Here is a 21,832-nt window from a genome sequence, read left to right as displayed (position 1 = left end):
TCCAGTACCCGGAAGTGATGTCATGACATCGCTTCCGGGTTTTTACATCCGAGAACCGTTCAGAGCCGAATCCGGCTTTGTTCGGGTCTGCAGCCAGCTGACGGATGTGTCGGCTGGTCGCCCGGTGGGACGGGAGACCAGGGCAAACCGCGGAAGGTGGCGGGAAGGGGGGCGTCCCCTCCTGCTTCTTGTAATGAAAGCTGAGCCGCATCGGGTTTTAATAACAAGAAAGCAGACCGTCGGCTCTAAACAATGGTACCAGGGTGATGCCTCTAGCTGTAGGTAGGCATCACCCTGGTACAACCCCCTGAAGCCGAGGCTGCATATTTGTGCTCTGTCAGTGTGAAGGGCTTAAACTTACAAGCAGGCAGGCTTTGTATTGCAGAAAGACATGCCATGTCTCTTCTGCAAAAAAATACACCTACCTGCAGGTTCGTAATCATTTGTGGTTTGTAAACTGAGCTGCCAGTTTTTTGATTTTACACAGTGGGACTTTATCTGCAGGTCCCAGCCAATGATTCATGGCTGGGATCTGCTGTGTCCCATCACAACCCAGAGCCCTGTGTTGACAATCAATATGGGCTCTGTACAGAGGGGACAATCTCTTTGTTTTTTCTCCCTGCAAAGCAGGGAGAAGGATCAAGGACATTTTTTAGTAAAAAGCAGCACATAATACACACATTAACACTTGTTAGGCACACCCTTAACCCCTTTATTACCCCGAGATGTTAACCTCTTCTCAGCCATTAGTACAGAGACAGTTCCCACCTAGTGTCTGTTAGTGTCAGACTGGTTGCCGCACAATCCCTCTATAAGTCATTGATTACAGTCATTACTAATATAAAAATGATTAAATAAAAATTCCAGTATATATATCCTAGTTTGTAGATGCTATAACTTTCACGCAAACCAGTCAGTATACACTTATTGGGACTTTTGTTTTTACCAAAGACATATAGCAGAATACATTTTGGCCAACATTTATGAAGACATTAAATTTTTTTTTATTGGATATGTTTTATAGTAGAAAGTAAAAAATATTCAAAATTTTCAGTCTTTTTACATTTATATAATAAAACACAAAAAAAAACATTGGTGATCAAATATCACCGAAAGAAAGCTCTATTTGTGTGAAAAAATTATAACATTTTCTTTTGGGTACAGAATTGTGTAGCTGCGCAATTACCAGTTAAAGTAGCCAGGTGCTGAAGGCTAGAGGGTTGTCGGAATCGTGATTCCCACATTGCTGCAAGCTAGTACATCTACTTCTAGGTAGATTTGCCATCGCGTTTGAAGAGCGTACTTGCAGATGTGAATCCCCTGGAGGTTCACCCCCGCTCCTTTTCCGGGACTCAGAGTTTGACTTCCTCCAATCAGGTGTTGAGCAGCGTCTGGCCTTGAGTACCCTCAAGGGCCAGGTTCAGCCATTGGCGGTTTGCCTTCATCGTCCTTTGGCTATCCTTTCTGTGGTTCACACTTTTGTCCAGGGGGTTCGTCACTTGGTTCCCCCAGTTCAGTCTCCTTCCCCTTGCGGGATCGCAACTTGGTTGTCAGTTCTTCAGTAACTGTCGTTTGGAAATTTTTGCGAGATTCTTCTGATTACATTGTCCCAGAAGGTAGCCTTCTTGGTGGCTTTTTCTTCTGCACAGAGGGTGTCGGAGCTGCCAGCTTGTCTTGTCATTCACCTTACCTCACGGTTCATGAAGATAAAGTGGTGCTTCATCCCTGCCAGTCGTTCCTTCCTAAGGTCATCTCTGGTTTCCATTTAAATAAAGCCATTGTGATGCTTTCCTTGTGCTCTAAACCTAAGCACCCTAAAGAGATTTCCCTACATTCTTTGGATGTGGTTTGGGCAATCAGGGTGTACTGAGTCGTTCCGAAAATCAGACTCCCTGTCTGTCCTTAGCATGGACCCCCGTAAGGGGCTGACCGGGTCTGCTGCGACTATTTCCAGATGGATCAGGCAGATGGTGGTGCAGGCCTATTGCATTAAGGGTCAGAATCCTCCTTTCCCTTTTAAGGGCACATTCTACGAGGGCGCTTAGTGCCTCTGGGCCTTCTGTCATTAGGGGTCAGTGGGCAGGTTTGCAAGACGACCACCTGGTCGTCCGTGCACACTTTCACTTTCAGGATTAGTCCTCTTTGGGGGGGGGGTGTAATTTTTTTTTTTTCAAGTGAGCTCCAGTTGTTTCCTGGTTGAGCTCCTGTTTTACCTGGTTGTCTACGTTTAGCCTTTGTGAAGTATGTTTATTACTGTGTTCTTCCCACCCCTCATATTGACACTGCTTTGGGACATCCCAAGGGTCAAGAAGATATGGAGCTTTGTCCGTCAATGAACGAAAGAGAAAACTGGGTTTTTCTCTTACTGTAAAACCCTTTTCTCTGATGTTCTTTGACGGACACAGCAACCACCCCTCTAATGAGTTATGGCTTCTGTTCTTCCTACGCTGATTGTTACAAAACTGAAGAGCTAGAGCAGGAAGTGGGAATATACCCCCTTGGACTGCCCTGTGGATGTAGTCAAACTTTTTTCCACCTGGTGTCCTACTCCTGTAGGGGGCAGCATAAATCCAAGGGTCAAGACGATATGGAGCTGTGTCAATGAACAGCAGAGAAAAGGATTTTACAGTAAGACAAAAATCCCATTTTTTTTTTTTGCAAGAAAGTTACTTAGAACCCTTAAACATTATGTACTGTATATTTTTTTAACAGACACCCTAGGGAATTAAATGGTGGTTGTTGCAACTTTTTATGTCACACGGTATTTGCGCAGCAATTTTTCAAACGCTTTTTAAAGGAAAAAAATACTGTTTCGTGAATAAAAAAAAAAAAAGACGACAAAATTTAGCCCAATTTTGTTTGTATAACACATAAGATGATGTTACACTGAGTGAATAGATACCTAACGTGTCACGCTTTAAAATTGCGCACGCTTGTGGAATGGTGCCACCTTTGGTACTTAAAAATCTCCATAGGCGATGCTTTGAACATTTTTACAAGTTACATGTTTAGAGTTACAGAGGGGGTCAAGTACTAGAATTATTGTTCCCGCTCTAACGTTTGCGGCGATACCTCACATTTGTGGTTTGAACGCCGTTTACATATGCCAGTGATGGCGAACCTTTGCACCCCAGATGTTTTGGAACTACATTTCGCATGATGCTAATGCACTCTGCAGTGTAGTTGAGCATCATGGGAAATGTAGTTTCAAAACATCTGGGGTGCCAAGATTCGCCATCACTGACATATGCTAAAACAAGTCCTTATGCTGGTTAAATTTGTAAACTATAAGAACTAATGAAGGTGCTATATATAATCTATATAATTAGAGAATGGTTCAGGTTCTATTCTTTTATTATATAGATTATATATGGCACTTTCATTAGTTCTCACAGTTTACTAATTTAACTAACATAAGGACTTGTTGTGTTAAAATCAGGACTGTTGGTAGCTATATAAGGCACAGTGTAATTTTTATTCTTTATTTCTGCATTCTGTAACAGCCCTATACTTGACCAGTGAAATTTCAGCATTTACATGGCTGTTACAGAATGCAGTAATAAAAAATAAAAATCTGCTGTCCAATATATTCCTTTCACCAGGCGCTTATTTGTTTGGGGGAATCTGATTGACTGCCTGCGTTCTGATGCGCGGATTTTTAAGTGTAAGCCAATTGGCTGAAGATGAAGATGACATTTTTCATCTCATAGCGCTTAACTACGCTGTGGGGTTTATTCACTACATTTTAATGTGGGGTTTATTCACTATATAATGTGGGGGTTGTATCTGGTTCTGATACTAGCCAGTGCCTCACCAGCCACTGACCTCACTGCACGTCCCTGGTGTACATAATTCGACTGCTAGGGGCCTCACTAGGAGGAGTTGAGAACTTTGAGGACAGAGGGTTTCTGGGTGTGGTGTAAGCAACACCAGAATGAAAAACCAAAGACAAATTGGTTGCGTTCTCTGTGTGTATATACATGCTCATTTAACAGTCTGACATTTTATTGAAAATTTTAGATGCAAACGCAAGATACAGGATGGACGAACATTCGATATTGTGGATTGTTCGCAGATGTGTTGCGTTTATTGCTGTGGTGGTGCCTGGCAGAGCTGATGATCCATTTGATGTATATGCATGCAATGTATAGCCACTACCCTGCTCTTGAAGAAGCCTCATACTGGACGCTTGGTGAGTAGATTAGTTCTTTTACACTTCCGTGCCTTCAAAGGGTAACTCGTTTAGGGGCCTGTGCTGATGGTCTTTGGGCTTGTGTCAGTGACATTAGTTTGAGATGCGTCTGAGATGATTCAGAATGTATTGATGGGTGCATTTGACCTGCAGCTGATCTTCTGAACTACATTTGACCAGCTCCAAACAAGTTTTGCATTACTATAGACTTGTATAGGAAGCAAAAACCCAAACAACAAATATCTATTGTGCATAAGTGTGGTAGCCTGGCAACAATAAAAATGGTACTCCACATTTCAAGGAATATCACTTGAGCCTTGCTGCCCTCTAGGACTGGGGGTGTCTTTGGCCTCTATAAAAATGAACAAAAGAGGGCGCACCAGCCTAGTGCATTATCCCACATATATTTATTAGACTGTAAAATCATAACAACCACTCACAAGCATGAGAATAAAAGATTGCTTAAGAAGCCACTTTTCCATAGCCCAAGGGTCCTGGACTCAACAGTCTCCAGATTTTAGGGGAACCTCACCAGGGTCCCTGCTGACTGACGTGTTTCAAAATATTCTCCTTCTTTATCAGAGCCTCTGAAGAAGGAGAATCCTTCAAAACGGTTTCAGCCAGCAAGGACACTGTTGGGGTCCCTGTATGGTCTGGAGAATGTTGAGTAGAGAAATCTTGTGCTTCAGACGGGTGGCTCCTTAGGCGATCTTTTATTCTCATGCTTGTGGTTTTATAGTCTAATAAATGTATGTGGGATAATGCACTAGGCTGGTGCGCCCTCTTTTGTTCATTTTTATACAAGAATAAAAAACCCATTTGAAGCAAACAAGCCCTGCCAACACAGGCCATAGACTTTTTCTTAAAAAAAACATAGAGGCTTCAGTTGCTGACTTCATTGCAAATGCAAGTTGCCAGGCCGTTATGTTAACTCTTTGGCTTCAGTACTTTGAATCAGTAACCAGTAACAAGTAAGTAAATAGAGAGTGTGCTCTGGTTTTCCTGAGCCGTGTTCTTCTTCTGAGCCATTGACTAGGAAATCATTGTTTGCATTGGGTCAGCATTACAGCCTGGCAGCTAGCCTTTTTAGAAGAGGTTAACGATGACAGCCCCCATAGTTATCTTAGCAAAGGTTTACTGAATGCTATATGTCTCACCTTCTAGTCACTTCAACATAGGACTTCACAGAAAACTACTAAAAGTGGTTGTTCACTGGGAGGGGGATGCTTGAGGTAGAAGCAAGCTCTACTAAGGCCAAGGAATCAATAAAGATCTTGAGTGATGTTTGCTTTAACCCTTAAACAATGGTGGACAAAAAGCCGTTCAGGTGTGTGTAGTAAAAGCCTGGAAGTCGGGTGCTCGTCTAGGTTCGTAATCCAAACAGCAATGAGCACAAGAGAAGATTGACAGCACTCTGAGTAAAAGGCAATTAGGATATTTATTTAGCAAAAGTATCCAAAATAACAAACATCATGGCCATACAGGTAGCAAGATAACCCTTTCCCTGTCATGGACGTAAGGCTTAAGTCAGAATACAGCCACTTCCAGCCAGCCAGCTCCATAATCCTGCAGTCTATGGCATTCCGTCTGCTGCCATTAGCTCATGGTCGCTTCATTGACCATCAGTGTTTGTTTTCCTCAGCTTCATGTTTGCAGTGGTGAAAACTAAAGGAAAATAACATTCAAATCAAGTCAATTGATGAAAACTGTGACGAAAATCAATTCCAATTTTCATCAACGAATGAAAACGGAACAAAAATGTGAGGGAGGGACGTTTACCCACCTGAATTTTCATTTTCCTTGGAGCTCTGCCTGTGTGTTAAAGCCCCAGTCCCCTGACAAGTTGTATTGGCCCCTATCAATCCTTTCCCTTTCCTATGCAGTTCCACTCATTACACTCAATCACACTATCTCTTTGGCCCCCTCTGCTGGCCTTTGGCCCTATAATAATAACACATTAAATCGGAGTTCCACCCAAAACTGTAACTTCCACTTTAAGGCCTCCTGACCCCCGGACATGCCACATTTGGCATGTAATTTTTTTTTTGGGGGGGGGGGAGCGTGTACCTAGTTTTGACAGGTACCCGCTCCCATGTACGCTCGGGCCACCTCTCCCACTTCCTCCCTGCAAGGAAAACTTCTCGGACCTGTGACTTGTCCCAGAAGTTTTCATGGCCATTCAAGACACACAGCACGACTCACCCAGTGCGCATCTGGCTGTGAAGCCGCAAACTGTCACAGCCGGGTGTCCACACTAGTAATGCCAGTGCCGGGGAGAGCCTAGGGAGAGAACCGAGGTTTCGGGCGGCTGCTTTGCTGGATCGTGGGACAGGTAAGTGTGTGTTTACTAAAAATCAGAAGCTACACTTTTTGTAGCTGCTGACTTTTAATAAACACAAAAACAGCTGGAGCTCCGCTTTAAAGTGATTTTAAAGTCCCGTTTTTTTTTTTTTTAAATATAAAAAACATGTTATACTTACCTCCTCTGTGCAGTTGGTTTTGTACAGAGCATCCTGGATCCTCCTCTTCTCTGGTCCCTCATTCCTGCTCCTTACTCCTCCCTCCTATTGAGAAGCTTGCTATGGGGGCACCCGAGCCGAGCTGCAGCTCCGTGTGTCTTTTAAGACACAAAGCCACAGTTTGGCTCCGCCCCCTCACTCTCCTGATTGGCTCACTGACTTTGACAGCCGCGGGAGCCAATGGCGCCAAGGCTGTATCTCAGCCAATCAGGAGGGAGAGTCCCAGGATGGCCGAGGGACCCATGGACATCGCTGGACAGAGAGAGGGCACAGGTAAGTATTAGGGGTGCTGGGGAGGCTGCTACACACAGAAGGCTTTTTATCTTAATGCATTAACATAAAAAAAACCTCCTGCCTTTACAACTCCTTTAAAGTTTAAACATGTATTGCACTACCACATAAGAATAAGTAGGGGGCAACTACTAAGCTGCTGAAAACAAAATTAAGAAAAAGGCTTTTCTTTTTTTTTTTTCTTAATACACTGCTCAAAAAATTAGCAGGGAACACTTTTTAATCAGAGTATAGCATGAAGTCAATTAAAATGCCTGGGATATTGATCTGGTCAGTTAAGTAGCAGAGGGGGTTGTTAATCAGTTTCAGCTGCTTTGGTGATAATGAAATTAACAGGTACACTAGATGGGCAACAATGAAATGCCCTCAAAAACAGGAATAGTTTTACAGATGGGGACCACTGACACTTTTTTGCATTTGGCTAGGGTCAGTGTCACTACTGGTAGCATGAGGCGATACCTGGACCCTATAGAGGTTGCACAGGCAGTCCAACTCCTCCAGGGTGGCAAATCGATACGTGCCATTGCCAGAAGGTTTGCTGTGTCTTCCAGCACTGTCTCAAGAGCATGGAGGAGATTCCAGGAGACAGGCAGTTACTCCAGGAGAGCTGGACAGGGCCGTAGATGGTCCTTAACCCATTAGCAGGAACATTATCAGCTCCTTTGTGCAAGGAGGAACAGGATGAGCACTGCCAGAGCCCTACAAAATGACCTCCAGCAGGCCACTGGTGTGAATGTCTGTCACCAAACAATCAGAAAGAGTTCCTTTTAATTTTTTTGAGCAGTGTATTTAATGTTGGTAATACTGTATATTCAGGTAATATGAGCAATAGCATTACAGCCAATCAAGTTTAAAGTTTTTTTTTTTTTTTTATATATTTTGAAGTTACACTTCTGTTTGTCAAAAAGCAATATTTTTGTTTGTTTATGAAACTTGGTTTTATTTATAAAGACGTTGTATATCACAACGACTAAGGCCTCTTGCACACGATACTCCTGTTTGGGCATCTTGCGGCTTAAAAATGCTCAGTACAGCTTTTTGAGCTAAAATACAGCCCATTAATTGTAATGTGCCTATGCACACAGGCGCTTAAACAATACAAGCGCTGTGTATTCTTCAGTAAGAACAAAATAGAAAAATCTGCATTTTTGGTCAGTAATTTAAGCCTCAATACTCGCGAATACACGCGAATACACGCGAATACTCTCAAATACTCGCAAATACATACAAGAAAAAAGGTCTGGAAAAAAGTAGATGCTCAAACAGGAGTATCGTGTGCAAGAGGCCTAAAGGCCCGTACACACTTGACGGAAATCGGACGAAATATCCTCAGATTTTTCTCTCTTGCTCAGCATTCATTACCTTTTTTAGTTGACAGTGCATAAATGTTCACGAAATTTCTCGTCCGATTTTTTTTTTTTTTTGGGGGGACATTTGTTCCTAGACTTCCGGGTTGTCAGCAACTTCAGATCATGCGCGGTCTTTCGTATCCGATTTTTCACGGACGTACTGCATACACATTAAACGAAAATTGGTCGTCTGGAGACGGACGATAAAAATTTTGGTGTTTGTCCCTCCGTTTTTTTTCGTTGAAAATGTCGGCATCGGCTGCTGAAAGTTGTGTACACGCTAGCCGAAAATCGTACGATTTTACCTCGGACGGGAATTTTCGTCAGATTTTCTACTAGTGTGTACCCCACTTAACCACTTAAGCCCCGGAAGATTTTACCCCCTTCCTTACCAGGGCCTATTTTGCGATTCGGCATTGCGTTACTTTAACGGACAATTGCACGGTCGTGCGACGCTGTACCTAAACTAATTTGACGTCCTTTTTTTCCCACAAACAGAGCATTCTTTTGGTGGTATTTGATCACCTGTGCGATTTTTTGATCATGCACTATAAACAAAAAAAAGAGCGTCAATTTTGCAAAAATAACAATATTTTTCACATTATTTTTATATGAAATTCCCCCAACAAAATGTAAAAATCTAAATTTTTTAACATTTTAGGCCAATTTGTTTTATGCTACATATGTTTGGTAAAAAAATCGCAAACAGTGTATTTTGATTGGTTTGCGCAAAAGTTATTGTGTTTACTTACTAAGGGAAAGATTTTTGTTGTTTTTTTTTTTTTTAACGAGTAATGGCGGCGATCTGCGATTTTTTTTTTTTTTTGCGGGACTGCCACATTGCGACATTATTACACACTTTTGGGGTTACCAGTGACATTACTACAGTAATCAGTGCTATACATATGCACTGTTACTGTAAAAATGACACTGGCAGGGAAGGAGTTAACTTTATTTGAGAAGGAGGGGTTAAGTGTGTCACTAGGGGCGTGCTTCTAACTGTGATTGGATGTGGCTACTGGTGAACAGAACAGAGAACAAAGAACAGAGATCAACGGTCCTACATAGCAGAACCGTGTGATCTCCATTCTTACACAGGGGAGAATGACAGGCGGCTGTGTTTACATTAGCCGCCTGCCTTTCTCCCGCTGTACAATCGTGAGTGCCCGGCGGACATCGGGTCCGCCAGGCACATGCGCGGGGGGGGGGGGGGGGGTCCGTGAGCGAGCGGGAGCACGCCTCCGGTGGCGTGTGCTCACTCCCTGGAGCCTCACAGGCTAGCCACGTAGACCTACGTCGCTTTGCCTGTGAGGGGCTGACTGCCGACGTAAAGGCAGTCGGCAAGTGGTTAAATCTGTGTCTGTAGCACGTGTTCAAACCATAATACCATAAATAATAACATGTTATTAGATTTTTACTCCAGGAGTATGTAATGAGTTTGGCGATTCTAGACAAATGCTTAAAAAATTCATTACAATTTAACTAAACCCATTCAATTTTAGTAAATGTACTGGAGATTTTAGTCGACTAAAATATGACTAAAACAATGCAGATGACTAAAATACAACTAAAATTAAAATGGCGTTTTAGTCAAAAGACTATGACTAAAACTAAATAGAAATTTGGCGTCAAAATTAACACTGGTGACCATGTACTTTGCTGTTTGCAGAGCTGTAGGCTTTGCTCAGCAGGTTGCATGTTGGACCTCTGAAGAGTGACCACTGTTTTTACATGGAGAACAAAGGTCCCCTCTGTAGCATGCTGACCTGGAACAGGCTTCTCTGCTAAGGCTTTATTCACATGGGTGCTGAGGCTGATACATAAATGAGCTGTTTGTTTATATGGCTGAAGCTGTGTGCAGACAGCCTATGTTACTGAATGGGGACACAGCAGCTGTATGGACACAGCTACATATGCCTTAATTGGACAAGTGTGCAGCAGTGGGTGAGCATCAATGAACGAACACGGTCTGCATTTGGACCGGCCCCTGCACGCCTGTCAAATTAGGAATGTGCGGCTGTATCTGTACAGCCACTGCTTCCCTATTCAGTAACATAGGCAACTTTCACAGTAGAGGTTGAGGGGCAGTAAAACCCTACAGCTGACCTGCGCTTTTACTAAAACACGAAACATCTCTTGTTTTATTGTACTTCAAGTGAATTTAGCTGATTTAAACAGAAAGTTCAGTTGAGCTTTATGTTCAACCTTAAGGTATATTGAAGATTTTTAGCATACAAAATACAAAAACGGAAAGCGTGCCCTCACAAGTAAGGAGGGGTGGGTGGTATACATACACAAAACACAGTGGAGACGGAAATAAAATAAAAAATCAAAAGAAAAACAAAGGGGGACAAAACAAAATACAGGTAAAGGTATACAGCATGGGGGCCGGTGGAAGTGGCACAGAAATCTAAAGATTCTGTGAACAAGGACAAGAACATAAAATACAATGGCGGTAACATGAGAACAACTCAAAGTATAACAACCAGGCGCAAAGGATAAGTGTTCAGTGAATGAAAAAGGCGCCACCGTAACACCACCACTGTACCTGTAAATGGGGAATGCATATACCGTAGTAATAGGTAAACCCTATGCCCCTCTGTGGTCCATGAAAGGAAAAAAAAAAAAGGTGGGGAGAGGAAAAGAAAAATATAGGGTAAAGCGGGGAAAAAAAAGAGAGACGCACAGCCCAAGGAGAGAGGGAATCCGCCAAAGGAACTAGGAAAGCTAACCAGCCTTTACCCAGTAAGGAGGTCCCAAAGCTCAGAAGATTCTCTGTACATGTTCCAGGGGAGCCAGGTACAATGGCAGTGTTTGTGTCCATCTCCTCCAGCCACCCATAGGATCAGTTCACCAGTGGCAAAGTATAACAAGCCTGGTGGCAGTGAAACAGTGGTGTAGGATCAGTTAGGGCCCTTTTACACGGGCGCTCCGTATGTCCGCAAATCATCCTATTTTTTTGCGGATGATTTGCGGACATAATGTAAGTCAATGGGATTGCGGATGTCAGTGGAATACCATCCGCTGACATCCGATTTTCTTCCTTTCAGTTCTGTTCCGTTTTTTGGAACGGAACAGAACCCTATTTCTGGAAAATCGGATGTCAGCGGTGTCATCCGCTGACATCCGCAATGCCCATAGACTTACATTATGTCCGCATATCATCCGCAAACGGATGGGATGATATGCGGACATACGGAGCGGATGACACAAATGTCATCCGCTCTGTGAAAAAAAAAAAGCCCTGCAGCGGAGCAAAACACCGGAGCGGCCGTGTGAAAGAGGCCTTAAACTTTAGGCCCCTTTCACACATGCTGTCCGTTTGTCCGTTTTTCATCCATCCGTTGACGGATGAAAAATGGACATCAGTGTATCTCTATGTAAAAACGGATGACAACGGATGATCATCAGTTAACATCCGTTTTCATCCGCTTCCGTCAATGTTCGTTTTTTGAACGCATGAATGCCCTATTTTTCATCCGTCAAAAAAACGGATCGGACGAAAAACGGATGACAACGGATGAAAAACGGATTACAATGGATGAAAAACGGATGACAACTGACGAAAAACGGATGACAACTGATGAAAAACGGATGAAAAATGGATGAAAAATGTATGGAAAACTGATACATTTTGACGTGACTGAACTGATGAACTGAACGGACCGTATGTGTGAAAGGGGCCTTAGGGTCAGTTCACATCACATTCAGTCCAGCGTGTTTTTTTTCTGCATCAAAAACACATGGAAAGATTCAGCACATCACTGCAGGTGCTTTCCTCGGCTCACCACTGTTGATAGCAGATATGTGAAGAAATAAGATGGCCACACACTGCAATTAGATGAATGCTTGTCAAAATTCTTTATTGTCACCATACTAGACAGATGTAACAGGAGCAAGATTGACGTGTTTCACACAAACCTATCGTGCTTGTTCACAACGTTTGTGAACAAGCACAATGTTTTGTGTGAAATGCATTAACCCGCTGATCGTTCAGTACACAGGCAGAACGGCAGTCTGTCTATGTAAACAAGGCAGATTGCTTTTCTGTCAGTACTGAAGGCATGGATCCTGTGTTTCTGTAAAGCAGGAACACCGATCCATGCCTTCCCCTAGGAAAAGCACCATCCACACTACACTGAAACTCATGCTAGGCACATGGCCATTACATACCTTCCCAGACAGTGTCATTAGTGCAGTCACAGTGCATATTTTCAGCACATATCACTGTAAAAATGTCACTGGTCCACAAAAAAGTGTTAGGTGTCCAATTTGTCCACCGCAGTATCGCAGTCCTGCTAAAAGTCACTGATCGCCGCCATTACTAGTAAAAAAATAAATAAATAAAAATTACATAAATATATCCCATAGTTTGTAGACGCTATAACCTTTTCGAAAACCAATTAATATACACAGGTTAGCATTTTTTTGTTACCAAAAATATGTAGCAAAATACATATTGGTCTAAATTGATGAAGATGTTTGATTTTTTACATTTTTTTATCGGATGTGTTATTTTATTTTTTTGCTGTTTTTTCTGTTTTTTGTTTATAACGCAAAAAATAAAAACCGCAGAGGTGATCATATACCACTAAAAGAAGGCTCTATTTGGAAACATGCATTTTATTTGAGTAAAGCGTTGCAGGATTGTCAGTTAAAGTAACGCAGTGCTGTATCTCACTAAATGGCGTGGTCAGGAAGGGGGGTAAATCTTCTGGAGGGGAAGTGTTTAATATGCTGTTGAGTAAAAGGTGACAGGGCAACTTTTAAAGCTAATTTTCCTCATTTAATATGCAATGCAGCAATGATAGTTCACGCCAGAATTACATTTTGAAAGGAGTGAAATGGAAGCAGAAATCTGGCTTTTCTCGGATTAATAAGGAAAAAGCGACTGATTATGGTGTCTGTAGAAGTAATGTGGCCGTACAGTTCACTTACAGGACCACTCAATCAACAACAGCCCATGACTTTTAAACAGTGGCAGCCGTGCTGACATCTCAACTTAAAATATGCAGCACTGATTAAAGCGGGAATTACTCAACAAAAGAGCTGGAAAGAGATGAATCACTGGCATTCCATGTTGTTGTGGGCATTTCTGCCTAGCAAGTAAAACTGCATGTGAGGCTGGTATCCAGTCCAGTATATTAAAGCCCAACTGCGGGCACCTTCATTTTATACTGTTTTATGGCTTAATATTTGTGTAGCTCTGCCCATTATTATAGCTGAACTCCCAAACCACTTTCAGGGCAGTTCACACCATAGAAACGCAGTCCAGATGCTTTTACTTATGTGAGTTTCGGATACATGCTGGTGCATTTTTGATGCGTTCCAGTGCATTCCCCCCCCCCCTTTTTTTTTACGTGTTTCAGTGCAATTTTGGTGCATTTAGGTGCATTTTTTTTATGTGTTTACCATGTTCCAGTACAGTTCAGTGCAGAAAAAATGCAGCATGTTCTACTTTTTTTTTCTGTAACTGGAACACACTGGTGTGGACTATGCCTCTGAAAACCGTATAAACCATATAACCAACTATACCAACTAGACTGCATGTGGTGTGAACTGGACCTCAGTCCTGCACATTTGTTGAAGATCCTCTCTTGTACTGAAATTGCTTCCTCTGATTTCACTGTTTACTGTGAGCTTCTCACAGTGTGCAATTGAAACTGCAGCAAGTCATACTGTATAGAGCCTGCCTCATTTCCTGGCAGAAGGACACCTAGCATCCACTAGCACTCCACAGCCTGACTGTACCTGGTCTAGTCTGCTCCTTTTATTCATTGGATTTCATGTTTTTTTTTGCAATCATGTTTGCCCAGCATCACATATGGGCACTAACCAGCCTGCTTAGGAATGTCCTCTCTTCTAGACTGACAGCACACATTTGAAAATACATGCATAAGCTGCAGAAGCCGCAACAAGGACCCCTGGTCCTTGAGGGCAGGTATGCAAGTTGGGAGCCCATTCCTCCTTAAAGGCACAGGGGCGCATTGGACACCCAGCAAATAGTACAGTGGTAGTGAAGGTGTCCAGTGCGCCCCCTTACCAAATAACCATTGTGTTCTGGCCCCCGCTCCAGATTACACCGATGAGCACTCACAGCAATTGACTGCCAGCGCTGATCGGCTGCTGGTTTGCCAGCATGTCTTTGACAAAAGCTGGACGTTGGACACGCAACTGCACGGCCTACTAAACCAGACAATATTCAGGCCATGTGTACCCAGCATTAGACTAAGGAGAAATCTGGGGACAGTGCTGAAAGCATGGAGAGGGTTAGTAGAACTTGGGTACTTTTTTAAATACAGGATTGGGATATGGGGGGGGGGGGGGGGATAAACAAATGAACCTACAGTTTCACTTGAAAGTCCGTTTTTTATTCTGAAGAGAAATCCCACAGCAGCATTGTCACCCTATTACAGGAATTGGAACATCAGTAGATCTACTGGCAGGGTTAACAGGCAATAAATGTATGTTGCAGGTGGGACACACAAAAACAGAAAGTACTGTTAATGCTATATACCCACTTCAGCTCTCACACCTGTTCACCCCCTATGGACCAGAGCAATTTTGCTCTTTTCTGCTGTGAGCCTGTTTAATTTGCGCTAATTTTGTCATTACTTAAGATAACTACGTAATACATATATTGTTTTCTCTTTCGTTCATTGACGGACACAGCTCCTGATCTTCTTAACCATTGAATTATACTGCCCCGGAGTAGGACACTAGGCAGAAAAAAAAATCTGGCTACGCCTATGAGCAGTCCCAGGGGGTATACTTCCTCTCTCTGCTATAGGTACTCAATTTTTTCTGCCTAGTCAGGAGTAAAGACCTAGTTCCTGCCTGGGATCTCTGGTCCTGACATTTTTTTCTTTTTGGATAGAAGTTTTTTTCTCCTGTTTTTTCCTGTGAGATCTACAATTAACTGCCGGACTGGGCAACGGGCTAGATAATCTAGATTCAGTGGTCACCCCAGTCTGGCCAGCTAGGTCGGCTGCTACATAGCCCCACCGGACGGGGGTCGGCCTGTGTGTTAAACGCCTCGCGAGGTCACGTACGACCAGGTCTCGGCCCTGTGACGGTGGCGGGTATCAGACCCCTGGCCTTCTCATCCAACGCGTGACCAAAGACCAGGCAATCTCACACCCTCCGTCACTTGCGTAACAATGCCACTCTCAGCTGCACACCACAATCTAGATGCCCGCAGGCTGAGAGCGATTGTCACCGGGCTAATTAAACAATTAACACTTTCTCTGCCACCACCGCTACGTTTGAGCCCAGCGGACGCTAGTAATTTTAGAAATACTAATTACGACTTTAGAATAATCATCTGTAACACGCGCTGTCACCGCAGACAGGAATGTCCAGGGGATTTATTCTAGACAGTAGCTCTCTTCATTGTCTTCAAGAGGCAGGTTCTTGGGTTAGCTTGCGTTAAGAGCTTAGAGACAAAATTAACACTTTTCAAAATAAGGTTTAATAAAAAGGTTAAAACTTGTGAAAATAAAAATATTTACAGAAAAATGGGTTACAAAGATATAGAGACACAATTCAGCAATTTAGAAAAATAAGATAAAGAATTAGAGATGAAGGTACTTGCATTCAATGTCCTTGTATTATCAGAGTTCAGAAGCTGAGCCAGTTCCCAAAGTGATAGGTAGATGTTTCTTGGTTTGATGGTACAGGAGAACTGAGAAACCCATCAGCTTCTCTCTTTTTCTCTGACCCGCAGGGGGTATCACCAGACGTCCTTGACCAATAAACACTGGGGCCATGGGCGGCCCTGAGGCTCAGAAAAATGCCAAGGAACCTCGCGCTTAGACAGATTTATAACAGAATTCATATCTTGAAATATGTAAGGGTTACATTCTTTAAACTGCGAGTTCCTCACTCCGCATGTGATTTGCTTTCAAACGATATCAAACATAAATATTTTTATCACACAAGGAATATCTTATCGCTCTTTTTTCTATTCCATGTGTGATAGGATGACCATGCATGGTCTCGTTTCGTTCAGTATTTTATTTGGCATTCAAATATATACTTTTTGTTAATGTGTCACGTTCCTGTCTGCATTTATGAATTGGGTATAAATTGTTAGATATATGCGTTACATTTCTAATTAACAGTTTGGCTGTGGAATTCAACACAGCCTGGTCAGCCGTAGTGGACATCTGCCTGGATGTGCTTGAGATAAGGTTTTCTTTGAAGCTCTGCATACTAATGTTAATTAGGGTAAGGTGGGGGCTGTGTGGATGAGTGGCCTTTTGGTTTTGAAACTGTCAGGCTGCTGGAGTCACGCCAAATGGCTGCTTGCTTTAGATGGCGAGGGGTTCTGTCTGGAGCGGTGCCCGTCTGGTTTCTGGTATAATGAGTAGCAGTCCCCCTTCTCCCCCTGGAGGGTTTTGGGGTGGGTGTGGGCCCCTCCTTGGGACAGTTGGACCCCCGGGTTAACTTCCTTTCCATCAGGCACCCCTCCTTCATCTGTCCCCTCCATCTTACCCCCTCCCCTTCACTTTATGCTGGGGCTGTGTGGGTGGTCTGATCTACCTCCTGGGGTGGGGGCAGGGCGCTATAATGGCGATGAGGGCAGGGGGTGCGCCGGCAGCAACTAGACAATCGGCTGTGCGGGGGGGGGGGGTTGTACCAGGTGGGGACTCCTGCCAGGGCCCCCTGTCCTTCCTGGGCCTGTCCTTGAGGCCTAGGGATCCCTCTGTGGAGCCCTGTGGGCAGCGATTTAGTGGTGGGAACCTCTCCTCATCCCCTATTGCTGACTCCTGCATCCTTTCACTTCCTGATCGCCGCTCGTGGAGTGCAGATTATCCTGGTGGCTGCAGGTGCCTGTTTCTGCTGGGTGGTGAGTCTGGTGGGGTCCTCTCCCTCTCTGCTGAGGATCGCTTGGTGCTTTGTGTCTGGCGTCCGGGTGGTGCTTCAAGCGCAGTGGGGGTTGTCCCTTTGCAGTGTTTTACACTTTTTGTGGGGTCCCCTTGGTGACTCATGGTGACGGCAGTCCTGTAGTCCTTTGTGTCCCCGGTGGAGGTAATTTTTTGGGCGACGGGCTAGCAAAAAGCGCCCCCCCACCTTCCCCTGCCTCATATGTTTAATCAGATCCTGAATCTGATTCAGCTGCCGCGGACTCAGATAGTGAGGATGATTCCTCCACATCTGCACCCGCGCATGAAAAGGCGCGGGTGGAAGTACTGATTGTATCTGTGCGTGAGACCTTAAAAATGGAGGATGCAGCTGCAGCTGTGGCGGAGACACAGGTTCCCTTTGGCATTCACAAGATAGCCAGAGCGGCAAAGGTATTCCCTTTTCCCTCCTATTTTCATACCCCTATGAGGAGTCCCTTCTTAAGAAGTGGGCTGTTCCACGGGTGGTGGACCCTCACGTTTCCAGATTGAACAAGGCAACCATGATTCTAGTTGAAGAGACCCCATCCTTTAAGGATCTGGCTGACAGGAAGGCGGAGGCTGTGGCTTGCAGTATGTGCACTCTGGCTGGTTCAGCACTGAGGCCGGTCTTCACCGTTGCTCTGGTGTCGCTAACTCTGAGTGGGCTAAGCTTTTACGCCGTGACCTGGAGGGATAACAGCTCCCCCTCTGCCTTTGCTGAGCTGGCGGACCAGCTGGTTTGGCTTTCTGTTTTGGCAGTGGTCCTTCCATGTGTCTTTTGGCTCAAATGTTGGTCTGCGTACCAGACTTCAAAAAAGGCCTTGACTGCTCTTCCCTTTCAAGGAGATCGCCTGTTTGGAGCTACCCTGGATGACATCATTACAGGTCTCACAGGGGCAAAGAGTACTTTTCTTCTGCAGGCTACTAAGGGTAAGGACCCTCGTCGTAGACATAGGCCCTCTTTCTCAGCTGATAGGAAGTTTTTTCATCCCTCAGGGTCGACTGACAAGGGCTCAAAGCCTTTCAGGGCCTCCTCTAGAGGATCCAAACAAACCTGGTCTGGCAAGCCAGGAGTGGGCTTCTCCAGACCGTTGGACAAGGCTCTTTCAGCATGAAGGTGCGCCCTCACCCGTATCGGGGGTGGGGGGATGTCTTCGTTGGTTTCCGGACCCATGGACTTCCCTAGTCAGTGGTGTATTTAGGTTTTGTGCTGCCCTAGGCCAGACTACCTTTGTGCACCCCCTAATTTAACTGCGACCCACCCTTTCCTTTCAAGGCCACTCCCCTACCTGTTTCAGTCCCGCCCTGTCAAAAGTAAACCACTCTCCTTCCTCTTTAGGCTTCACCTTTTCCTCTTAGATCTCCACCTCCTCCTCTCTATACATTAAAGGTGGGTACAAAGTGCCCACTTGTATATTTGTACATTGTATTGTATTATATTACATTGTACATTGCGGCGGACAGATCGGACCCCTAACTTGACATTTTTGACATTGGGGGGACCAGTGACATTACTACAGTAATCAGTTATAAAAATATGCACTGTCACTGTACTAATGACACTGCCAGGGAAGGGGTTAACTTAGTGGGTGATCAAGGGGTTAAATGTAAGCCTAGGGGAGTGTTTATTAACTGTGGGGGGAATTTGAAATTACCATTATATATATATATAGAAGGATCACAGGCGCTCTATTATAATTTCAGAAAGAAGAACGGTCGGCTATGTTTACAACATCTGACCGGCCTCTGTCAGCGGGGAGCGATTGTGGCCACCGGCCCTGTGCATCGGAGTCCCGCTGCCTAGTGGGGGCGGCCCCCTAGAACCACGTGCGCGACCGATGTAGTACTACATCGGTTCGCACAGCTGAGCCAGCTTGCCTCAGTAAAACTGCATCGGGCGGTCGGCAAGTGGTTAACCACTTGCTGACTGCCTACCGCAGATTTACTGCGGCAAGCTGGCTCAGCTGTGCGAACCGATGTATGGGTACATCGGTTCGCGGGAGCGCTCCTGGGGCCCTCACTAGGCAGCAGGGATACCAATCCATAGGGCCGGTGGCCGCAATTGCTCCCTGCTGAGAGAGAACGGTCAGATGTTTTTATCATAGAGCGCCTGTGATCCTTCTATATAGGATCACAGGTCTCTATGGTAATTTCACAAGTCCCTCCCCGATACAGTTAGAAAACACCCGCTAGGCTCTTAACACTTAACCCTTTTATCGCCCCTGGTGTTAACCCCTTCCCTGCCAGTGTCATTATTACAGTAACAGTGCATATTTTTAGCACTGATTACTGTAGTAATGTCACTGGTCCCCCCAAAAGTGTCAAAAATGTCAGTTAGGGGTCCGATCTGTCCGCCGCAATGTTCCCGCAAAAAAATCGCAAATCGCCGCCATTACTAGTAAAAAAAAAATTAATAAATAAAAATGACATAAATCTTTGTCCTAGTTTATAGATGCGATAACTTTTGCACAAACCAATCAGAATATGCTTTTACCAAAAATATGTAGCAGAAAAGAAATTGGTCTAAAAGGATGAAAGATTTAGATTTTTTTTATTTTTTTTGGGAATGTTATATAGCAGAATGTGAAGAAAAAATTGTTGCACTTTTTTTTGTTTATAGTGCAATAAATAAAAATCACACAGGTTATCAAATACCACCAGAAAAAGCTATTTGTGGGAAAAAAAAGGACATACATTTTTTTAGGGTACAGTGTCGCATGACCGCGCAATTGTCCGTTAAAGTAATGCAGTCCTGAATTGCAAAAAATGGCCTGGTCATTAAGGGGGAAAATCTTCCAGTCAAGAAGTGGTTAAAGCTTGGAGCACTGCACTTTGCAGTACAGTGCATGAACTTTCACTCCATGAGAACTGTTAAATGAGTTTGCATTGATTTCAGCATGCATGGAGTACTTTGCACATGCTGAAACCAATGCAAACTCATTTAACAGCTCTCATGGAGTGAAAGTTCATGTATTGTACTGCTAACTGCTCCATATTTGTTGTTGAACATATATTTGCTGCAAAACTTAAATGTTATTATTTATTGCAATTGCCAATATAGCAGTGGTGGGGGTAACCTAAAATCGTTCCTACCTGCTGTAGGATCATCCTGGACTGGCCGGGGGTACCCTTGTCCTCCTCGCTCTCCTCCTCGTCCTCGACATAGACCACGCCCCGCGACAGGGGGAAGCTAGTATCCCACAGGCCGCACGGAGGAGGGTAGGCGGAGCATTAGGCTCCGCCCCACCCACTGATTGAAGTGCAGCAGGTTTGGCCACTCACTGCGGCTCTATGGGGGCGCGAGTTCCTCCCTCCCTTGCAAGTACGCCCCTACTGAAAGCCGGACTGTGTGTGTGGGAGGCGGCGGGAGGCAGGCAAGGACCAGGTGAGTGACAGGAGCTGACAAGGCGGCGCGACTCGCACATAAGATGACCGGACTCCCGGAGCACTGCAGACATGTCTCAGATCGGGTTTTTTTATGCGGGGGGTGGCTTTTTTGCCGCCCCCCGCAAAGTGCCGCCCTAGGCCTAGGCCTTGTCGGCCTAGGCCAAAATACAGCAGTGTCCCTAGTACAAGACAAGTGGGTCCACAAAGTTATTCGGTCCAGCTACAAGATCGAGTTTCGCTCTTGTCCCTCGGCAAGGTTCTTTCTTTCCAACTTGCGCCTGTCCCCGGACCGCTTATAGGGTCTGTTTGGGGCGATACAAGACCTGTTACTTCAAAGGGGTGATTGGCCTGGTTCGGACTTCCGAACGTTTTCAGGGTTTTTACTCAAACCTGTGTACAGTCCCCAGGAAAGAAGGCAAGGTGCGTCCAGTCCTGGACCCTTAAGGTGCTGAACTGCTTTGTGCGGGTGCAGACATTTAAGACGGATTACATTTGCACGGTGGTGGCATCCCTGCATCAGGGGGATTTTCTTGCCTCTATCGACATCAAGGATGCTTACCTTCACATTTCAATATGTGCCGGTCACCAGTGCTTCCTCCGCTTTGCCGTGGGAGAGGAGCATTATCAGTGTGTGGCAGTACCCTTAGGTCTCGCCTCCGCTCCTCGGGTCTTAACAAAAGTGTTAGCCCCAGTGCTAGCGTTGTTACGCCATTGGGGGATCACGGTACTGGGCTACTTGGACGACCTCCTTCTGCGAGTGGAGTTTCCTACTGCTCTGGTGGAAAACCTGGAGATCACCATACGAACTGAGGGAGTTTGGCTGGATTCTGAATTTTCAAGTCTGCTCTGGTTCCGTCCACAGAGCTTGACTATCTGGGTCTGACTCTGAACTCGGCCCTAGCCAGAGTGCTCCTTCCTCTGGACAAGCTCCAGAAATTGCAGGCTGCAATTCCTCTCCTGCTGTCCAGCAGATGGTCATCCTTCCGGACTTGCATTTGGGTGCTGGACTTGATGGTGTCTACCTTTTGAGGCAGTTCCGTTTGCATAGTTCCATACGAGGTCCCTGCAAAAGGGAGATTCTGGGCAAATGGGAGAAGACTCTGCAGTCTCTGGACAATCAGATCTGTTTGAGCCGGGGATCGAAGGAGTCCCTGATATGGTGGCTTCATTCTCTGGCGCTTCGGCTGGGCAAATCCTTCCTTCCCT

The 21,832-nt window shown here is 44.8% G+C and overlaps 1 protein-coding gene across 1 annotated transcript in view; it reads left to right on the top strand.

Annotated features, from left to right (window-relative positions):
* HHAT (hedgehog acyltransferase) overlaps positions 1–21,832 on the top strand; it is a 651,154-nt gene that overhangs the window by 109,011 nt on the left and 520,311 nt on the right. Inside the window, exon 7 of the mRNA XM_082249768.1 lies at positions 4,021–4,192. Within this exon, the coding sequence (XP_082105894.1) occupies positions 4,021–4,192 (172 nt within the window). The remainder of the gene's footprint in view (positions 1–4,020; positions 4,193–21,832) is intronic.

The sequence above is a fragment of the Pelophylax lessonae genome, assembly GCF_965119305.1.
Source record: "Pelophylax lessonae genome assembly, chromosome: 3".
In the NCBI taxonomy this organism is placed as follows: domain Eukaryota; kingdom Metazoa; phylum Chordata; class Amphibia; order Anura; family Ranidae; genus Pelophylax; species Pelophylax lessonae.
This window is presented reverse-complemented; position numbering and strand designations above follow the sequence as displayed.